At 41.8% G+C, this 8,442-nt stretch overlaps 2 protein-coding genes across 3 annotated transcripts; one reads left to right on the forward strand and one right to left on the reverse strand.

Annotated features, from left to right (window-relative positions):
- Positions 1-129: 129 nt before the first annotated feature.
- Positions 130-5,386, reverse strand: mrps30 (mitochondrial ribosomal protein S30). Its single transcript, XM_085368659.1, has 5 exons — positions 4,813-5,386; positions 4,298-4,443; positions 3,759-3,864; positions 2,720-2,896; positions 130-1,072 (listed from the first exon to the last, which is right to left on the reverse strand). Exons 1-5 carry the CDS (start codon positions 5,384-5,386, stop codon positions 813-815), a joined length of 1,263 nt encoding a protein of 420 aa, XP_085224785.1. The 3' UTR covers positions 130-812.
- A 541-nt stretch (positions 5,387-5,927) lies between these two features.
- Positions 5,928-8,301, forward strand: hint2 (histidine triad nucleotide binding protein 2). Of its 2 annotated transcripts, none has more exons than XM_085368660.1 (5): positions 5,928-6,279; positions 6,360-6,497; positions 6,589-6,693; positions 7,884-7,956; positions 8,044-8,301. In XM_085368660.1, the coding sequence occupies exons 1-5, from the start codon at positions 6,052-6,054 to the stop codon at positions 8,133-8,135; spliced, it is 636 nt and encodes a 211-aa protein (XP_085224786.1). In that variant the 5' UTR covers positions 5,928-6,051; the 3' UTR covers positions 8,136-8,301. The 2 variants fall into 2 exon arrangements, with proteins under 2 accessions (XP_085224786.1, XP_085224787.1); XM_085368661.1 differs by having other exon boundaries at positions 5,928-6,138.
- The last annotated feature ends 141 nt before the right edge of the window (positions 8,302-8,442 follow it).

An 8,442-nucleotide genomic window follows, 5' to 3' on the forward strand; every position in this document is an offset into this window, starting at 1 on the left:
CTTATTTCCGAGCACTAAAGAAACACTTCAAAAATGTGTCTGTTAACACGTCAGCAGAGCAGTCAACAGAAAAAAAAGTTTAGGATGGATTAAGCAACAATAACAAGAGTCAGTTTTGAAAATCCGCCATTTATTATTTTTTCTATAAATACAGTGGATGTTTTTGTCCTGAATAACCTTTGTACTTCCTCTTCCCCACGGAGAAAAGCTAAGCTATACCACGACACACAATCGTGTAGACCGTTGTAGCTGTGACCACAGCGAGAGGCGACACACCCTCAGCTGCGACTGTCAGAAACAAATCTGTATCACTGCATTTAGAAAGTAAACTAGAGCGGCTCGTTCCTCAGCCTGTGTGAGACATGCTGAGTTTGGCTGGAGTTAATGAATTTACTTAAATGTGTTGAAGCTACTATATTTCTGAACTCTTGTTGTGTGCCGCCAACACGTCTGTCGCAGAAACAGCCCAGGCTGAGATGACGGGAGTCAGAAATATGTATTCATACAACAGATTCGCCCAAGATGCTACAGATATTTGTTAAATTATTGCTTCTGTCTATGCTTCCCTTAACTCTGTGTATAATACCCAACACACACGCAAATTTCCATTGTGATCTTTCAGGCCTCTGTAATAATCAGGGATGTGTACACAGTATTTTTTCAGTACTTACTTTCACAGGAATACAGATTCTTCTTTTTTCAACATTACATTTCATACAAACTGGCAAACTTCACTCCCATCTTGCTCTTTAGAGAACAAAATCTTAAGTGAAATCTGCCTAAAGATTTCCACCCCTTCCCTTACAATCCAACTACGGCTGATTCATGAAGAATTGAACCAGAAGCTTGACGACGCCGTCGTTCAGTCCCACCACCTCTCCGTCCTGCACGCTCTCGTACAGTCGCAGGCTCTCTGTGCCCCACAGGAGGTTTTTCCTGGGGTTGTTGGCGTCAGTCTCCACAGAGAGCGCAACTGTGTTCAGCTGGTAGCAGAAGAAGGAGAAGAAGTGGCCGTCTGTGATCACGGCCTGGGACACGAAGGGTCTGGTGACATCCTCGTAGTTCCAGAAACCTACAGCGGGGAGAGGGAAGCATCAACACGAGCTACGCCTTCTCTCAGATTTAAAGCCAAATGTAGACCACTGCAGTAATCCCATATTCCTGTATCAGCGTTATTCCTGCAGCATCATGAGTAATGCCACTGACCAGTCACTTTGTTAGCTCTGCAGCTCTGGAGGAAACAGACTAAACATAGTGGATATGTCATAGATTTGTCCTGTAACACTGCGTGTCGACAGGTGGAACAAGACACCCCTTAATATTACATTTGTTAAACACTTAGTTATTATTTTTGAAAATTTATTTCAACCTGAAGCATGATCAGACTTTTGGTCAGAAAGCTTTGCTGCAAAAAGGCAAACTTCTCCCCCCAAAAGTCACAAAGCTATGACATCACAGAACGTGATTGGTCGGCTGCAATGACGATTCTGGACCAATATTAATTATGATAGTCGACACATACCCAGAGATTTCAGAGACACTATAGCACTGCCAGGCTAATAAAAAGCAAAACAACGCTCACTGCCACTTCATTAGGTACACTTGGCTACTAAGTGGATGATCGCCTTTCGCCTTACGTCTTCATTGCATAGATTCATCGAGGTTCTGGAAACATTTCTCAGATTGGTCAATAGTGACACGACCGCACAACTGTTACTGCAAATTTGTCAGCTGCACATCCATGATGTAAATCTTCTGTTCCAACACATCCAAATGGTTCTCTATTGAATTGATATCTGGTGACTGTAGAGGCCATTTGAGTACAGAGAACTCATTTTCATGTTCAAGAAACCAGTTTGAGATGATTTGAGCTTCGTGATGGGAAGCAGCCATCAGAAGATGGGTACACTGTGGTCATAACGGGATGGACACGTCCAGCAATACTCAGGCAGGCTGTGATTTTGTAAAGGATGCTCAAATGGTACCAAAAGAAGCAAAGTGTGCCATTCAAATATCCCCCACATCATTAAACTACCACCACTACCAGGCTCAACCGTTAATGCAGAGTGGGATGGATCCATGCTTTTATGTTGTACTCTACCACCTGAATGTCACAGCAGAGTTCAAGACTGATGGATTTTGAGTTACTGTTGCAACTGAAACAGTCTGACCAATCTCCTCCTGCCTCAGCCAGCTGCTCACTGGAATTTTCTTTGTAGATCATCAGTTTCTGAAATACTAACACCAGGCTGAAGGAAATAGTTACGCCAGAATCCTTCGTATTAAGAAATGCTAAAGACTTTGCGTTGACTTAAGAATTTCAGAAGTTTCCGGTGTATGAGGAACAACGAACGACACCATGCCCATTCAAAGTCACTTAAACCACCTTTCTTCCTCATTTTGATGCTTGGTTTGAACTTTAGCAGCTCTTGACCGCATCTTCATGCCTAAATGCACTGAAATGCTGCCGATAGATGCTGATAGATATTATTGTGTGGCTGGTGAGTGTGTGACCTTTTTAGAAAATGTTTAGAAACCAACTTGAACATAAAGAAAAAGCTTTTCATGATGACATTTGCTCTGTTAACTTTCTGACATGTCTTTAAATCTCTTCAGCGAACAAAGTAAATCAACTACATGAAGACATAAATATGTATTGTAATGTTTTATAAACACAGCATCTCAGTTCTGTTGCACCTTTGCTGTGTTAGGAACTCACCTTGGTACATGGCCTGAGCTCCTGTCCAGGCGAAGAGGCTGGCGAGCGCGTTGGCTCTGAGGAAAACCTCCACTTGGTCAGCCTGCTGCTGCCGAATCATCCGGTCTCTGTGGTATCGGTCGGGCACCAGGTGGAACTGAGTGTGACCGTAGCACGCTGGGTCTGGTAGCTTTGCACCTTTAAATGAAACAGAGAGGCTTGTTATAAACAGAAAGTAGAGGGGATTAATAAAGAAAAAAATGAGCCAAACACTGGGTAACCTCTGTGATAATGAAAACTTCAAATATAAAACCACCTGCAGCTACATTATTATCATACTTTGCTATAGAAGCAGAAAGATTAAAAACAAGCAAGGTTGGGGTTAAAATAATTGTTCTCAAAAAACAATCTATACCTTTTACTAAATACCAGTCAGTTCCACATTGGCGCCCCCTGCTGACCATTATGATAAGTAAATAATGAGAAAAATCAACCTGATGACCTGTTAGTGAGACCAGAATTACAATTTGGGAACGAATCAGTTTGCCTTTGGGACAGTGGCCAGTTTTTGGGGCTCTGGGTTAAGGCAGTATATATATATTTTCTACCTCCTTTGCTCCCTACACGGACTGTTTTACTGAGCTTGCAACTAAAATCTGTTCAAACATGACTGATCGATAGAATCAGATATATTATAATAAAGGGAGACGGGACATTCAAAGAATCCCGAAATAAGATTTATGGGAGATTTCCGTGGCAGCAAAGATGGTGGCAGGAGTGATAAAAAAAAAAAACTATAGGAAAAAAAAAGAAAAACAGCTTTTCAAAGTCTGATTTTAGGGCAAAGTCAGCAAACTTAAAGTAGTTTTGATTCGATTTGAAACACAGTGTCCACAGGGCTTTTTGCTAAAACATAGTGGTGCTGTGGCTGTGTGTCATCAGATTAGCAGGATTAAAAAAATGTGATCATGTTTACTAACCAGGAACATGTACTCACTAGACTGAAAAACATGTCTAGAACCACCTAGCACAGCCTGCATGACCCACATCATTGTTTCACCTGTGAAGATGTTGTTGTCGTACTGCCTTCTGAACAGCGGCATCACATTGGGACGAAGCGTGATCTCTGGAACTTCAGCTGCATGGGAGGCTTCCAGCGGCATAAACTAAAAGTAAATACGATTTGACAAAGTAATTTGATCAAATTAATTTGCAAGCCCAACTTGCAAGATAGGCCGTCTAGAGCCCATGGGCCCATTCAGTCTCCCCCAAACTCCCCCTTGTGGTAATAATGTTGAATATATACACAAATAACTGCAGAACTCTGAGTGAAGTCCATTGAGTATTTGACAAGATCAGAAAATTGCTATATAACTGCAGAAAAAGCGATGCTTTAAATGTGTGAATCTGGATTAAAACCTTTTAACACTGCGATGAGACGCAATATAATAAAGTAGAATTAAATATATAATGACAACATCACTGAAAAACATTTTAAGTGGTTTGTGTGATTTCCCCCCACTATGCAAGGCCATCAAAAACCCTTGCTGTGCATCTATTGCTATTACATGATCCATGTGGTCTGAAAAGGACGCCTACCTGAGGCAACTGTTGGGTTACTCTGATCTGACTGTGTGGGCGGTCGTCGATCTGGAACCTGGTTGGCTCGAGGTGGCGTTTCCGATGTCCCTTTGGGATAATTCTCTGACCCCTCCTCCAATAAAAGTTCACCTGGGGACTGAGATCTAAGAAAACAAATATAGATCAACATTAGAGGACTAGGATCGTTAAGTAGAAAAACATAGCACTCATACTTCATGCTATCTGGAACTCCTTGTCTTTTTGTTTTGAGCAATAAAACTTGTTAATATCTTCGTATTATTTTGGCAATAGTCATAAGATTATTATAATAAAGGCTGGACTTTTGTGATATGATAAGTTTCAGATTTTAATGGGCCACTCTAGTCGAGTTTTGTTTTTGCCCGAAACAACAAATCTACTTGGAACGTTTGTTGCTATATAAGTCTGTGTTGTTCACTATGAATGCCTTTATTTTCCTGAAGGTATCCACACCACTAACTACAGCGTCTTTAGTTCCACTTCATCATACACACCCAGACTGGAAAGCTGCAGCAGTGGGTTGTATTTAGCCAAACTGTAGGTGAGTCCAGACACCAGGCTCCTCAGAAAAGGTCCGACCACCTGCTCTTGGTGTCTGTACATGAAAGGCTTGCGTTTCCTAAATTGCCAGTGCTCTTGCAGGATCACACGGGTCACCAAGGAGCGTATGTCCGCGAACGCATCATCGTCGATTCCTGGAACCGCGGCTGTGGTCTTCTCCAAGCCCGGGGTGAATTTCTCGGGCAGGCCCGGGATGTACGCGGTTTTAGTGAAGTGCTGGTACCATCTGTCTGCGTTCCGTGCGAAAGTTTGAGGGTAAACTACAAATTTCTCCCGCTGGATGCGAGTGATGAGGGACAGCTTGTCCTCCACGGAGGAGGTGCATATCTTCTTCACCCGTTCCTCAATCTGTCGCCGCCGCGCAGATTTACTTTTAGCCGTTAGAGAGGGGACTATTGGAGGGTACGCTGGCTCCTTGACCGAAACGTCAGTGTGGACAAGCTTTTGGCTTCTAAAAGGAAACAAGTTTCTGGGGAACAGCAAGGGTAGCCGTGTGCGGGCCGCCATGTTTGCTTAACTTCTTCACTTTTCGTTGACACACAAACTAACAGTCTTTCAGAGCAGCGCCCCCTTGCGGAAAAAAGAGCCAGACTGAATGCTAACGCCTACATAAAGTAATATAAGTCAAAACTTAGACCGGTATTAAAGAACATTACATTTAATTTTATTTACTTGTGGCAGTGGTCTTGTAATTTAATAAAATGGTCGTGTAATTTAATAAAGCTTAGCTTGTATTAGCATTATGTTTAGCCTCTGAGAACGTTGAGGGTCTTGAATGAAGCCCTGTCGCGTAAACGATGGTGCATTTACGTTGACTCAGAAATTTCGGAATTTGTAGTTGAACGGGCTAAAAACGTGGGTACAAATCTAAAACGTTCGCTAAACTTTGAAACCAAAATCATTCAAAACTATAGCAAAAAACGTCATACTCGTGTTACACTGTGTATTTTCTATGTAGCTTATTGTAAACGGTGGCAGACGCTAGTAGAGATTTGATGCAGCATGAACAATCCAAACGGTAGGGGAGTACCCGAAGGCTACGTCAAAGTTGGACTTTTAAGACGGTGCAACGGCTCTGGTGAGGTGCAGTGTTTTTGTCAATAAACAGGCTGTTCGGCCTTTAAAAATATATAGACACAAAATTATTTCCACCAAAACTGTAAAAGCCAGCTATGTACTGTCGTCAGATTTTGCGGACACCATTGTTCGGGACAAGAGCGGCTAAGCTCAGCCGTTTCCCCCATGTTTGTCGAAGCGAGGTATCTGCTATCAAAATAAACCGTCCTGTTGTCATTCTTGTCAACATATTCCTTTCATTAGCTGCTGCACAGCATGTTGACAATACCTGTCCTACTGGTGGTGGCTGTGGTGAACCTGCAGTGCCCCACCACCACCAAGAGGTTTGGTTTCATTGCGACACGTACTTAAAGCAGCTTTTTGATTTTCCCATGTGTGATGCATGCCTGTTGTTCACCCCCAGAGACCCCTGTGCACCAAAAGTGACGAGGTGAGGCTGGCAGAGGAAGCCAGCAAGAAGTACGGCTCCCCAGCTCCAACCATCTTCTCCAAAGTGATCGACAAAAGCATCCCTGCAGATATCATTTATGAGGATGAAAAGGTACAGTCTGAGCTCATAAATAAACATTTTGTGGTTACATTTCTGCAGTTCAGTCCTTCATATATAAGATTTTTTTTTCTGTGTTTATCAGTGTTTGGCATTCAGGGATATCAGTCCACAGGCGCCTGTTCACTTCCTGGTTATTCCAAGGATTCCTATTCCCAGAATAAGTGAGGCCAAAGATGATGACGCTGAGGTAAACTGGTGTTTTCTTGTCTAGACTCTCAGATCATGTCACAAGCAGTGAGATTGTGCAGCACATGCTCCCTTTTTATAAGTCTATGTTTTTTACTATTTGACATGTCTGTGAGATTAATTTCCAGAGCATTTAAGAACCAGCTCACCCCAAACTGTTGTCACAGCACTGGAAGAAATCTATAGGTGAAGCACTAAAGGCACTACCTTTCCCTCATTTGAAACCAGTACTACCCAGAGTGTAGCCTTAAACCAGGGTCTTGGACCAAAGAGCAGGTTAAATATGCCCAGATGTTCTTTTGTTTTCTGGCTTTCCTAATGTAACAACCAGTATGAGTGTTTTTGCATTGAATGGGCAGTGTTGACATCAAATAACCAGCAACAAATGTGGGCTGGTCTGCAGCCTCATATTTCCCACAAGGGAAGCAACCTATAATCCTAAATAGATATCAGGTAAATAAAATAATATAGCAGGGAAGTTGTAAAGGAGTCGAGCCGTCCAGATTAAAATTCAAACACAGATTAGGTAGATATACAGACAGATATTACTGTTGTTATCTAGATTCCCTTGTTTAACAGTCTAAGAATAAAGAAGAAATCTAAAAACAGAAGGCGTATACTACTTTTAAATCAGATTTAAAAAAAAAAAAAATCAACAAGCACAAATATGTGTTCTGTTTTAGGATTTGATAGTAACACTTATAGAGCAATAACATTGTTGTAAAATTGGAAAAAGAAAACAAATCAACAAATAGTTTCTTGTATGAATCTGTTGTTATTATTGGTGCTCATTACCAAAAGACAAAGACTTCAGACGATATTTAAAAAACTTTAAAACCTCCTACTGTACGTGCACAGACGTCTGAGGAATCCTTCACGAAAGGTGACGCTATTTCCTGGAGATCTGAGTGGTCAGTAGGCGTTGATTTCATACTTGATGATTACTGATCTGGAACGTAACTTGCTCTAGTCCAGGTTAGTATCACAGCAAGTTACCATGTAAGAAGTAGTTCAGAAATCCCAGGATCAGTCCCGAAGTTGGATGAGCCTGCTGTAGGTCTCACATCCAGTTTGGTCTCCTCTGTGACCGGACACGCTAAATATTAATCTTTAAGAAGTCATAACTGCTTCATTTACAGCTCACTGTCGACTGGAAATAATCTCTGCAGCTCTCCTTTTCTCCACTTTCAGCTCTTAGGACATTTATTGGTTGTTGCCAAAAATGTGGCAAAGCAAGAATCTCTGACTGAAGGGTACAGAGTGGGTAAGTTAGACCATTTTACCGTAATGATTCTCCAGACATTAATGTGACTATACAGACTGTTTGTTTACATCCACACTGAATTCCCAGTGATCAACGACGGGAAGCACGGTGCTCAGTCCGTCTACCACCTTCACATCCACGTCCTGGGAGGAAGACAGATGAAATGGCCACCAGGATAAGGGCTTCACATTTACTGTGGTGTCTCAGTTTAATCCAATAATAATGGCATAATACCTGTTTATACACAAAGCTGATGTCAATGTAAATATGTTGGAAAAAATGTGTGAAAAGGAAAAGTCAGAAGTTGATGTTTGATATGGCTGCAAATAAAGACACATTCTGTTATGGAACAATAAAGCTCAAGTCAGTTCTTTAATCTCTAATCAAGTCAGGATACTGTTACCATGGTAGCAGCTCACATTTAAGAGCAAAGATTCAAAACAACGAGGTCAGATATGTGCGAGTAATCCCTCTCAGAGGAAAAGT

This window comes from Diplotaxodon limnothrissa, linkage group LG12, assembly GCF_057381915.1.
Source record: "Diplotaxodon limnothrissa isolate DT_005_m linkage group LG12, D_limnothrissa_male_GT1.1, whole genome shotgun sequence".
NCBI lineage: Eukaryota > Metazoa > Chordata > Actinopteri > Cichliformes > Cichlidae > Diplotaxodon > Diplotaxodon limnothrissa.

Excerpts from the sequence above, each read along its gene's own strand:
- mrps30 (XM_085368659.1), bottom strand. The coding sequence starts at position 5,386 with ATGGCGGCCCGCACACGGCTACCCTTGCTGTTCCCCAGAAACTTGTTT. Across the intron at positions 4,444-4,812 it reads GCTGCAGCTTTCCAGTCTGG|ATCTCAGTCCCCAGGTGAAC; the intron begins GTGTGTATGATG and ends TTGTTTTCTTAG. Across the intron at positions 3,865-4,297 it reads TAACCCAACAGTTGCCTCAG|TTTATGCCGCTGGAAGCCTC; the intron begins GTAGGCGTCCTT and ends ATTTACTTTTAG.
- hint2 (XM_085368660.1), top strand. The coding sequence starts at position 6,052 with ATGTACTGTCGTCAGATTTTGCGGACACCATTGTTCGGGACAAGAGCG. Across the intron at positions 6,280-6,359 it reads TGCCCCACCACCACCAAGAG|AGACCCCTGTGCACCAAAAG; the intron begins GTTTGGTTTCAT and ends GTTCACCCCCAG. Across the intron at positions 6,694-7,883 it reads CCAAAGATGATGACGCTGAG|CTCTTAGGACATTTATTGGT; the intron begins GTAAACTGGTGT and ends CTCCACTTTCAG.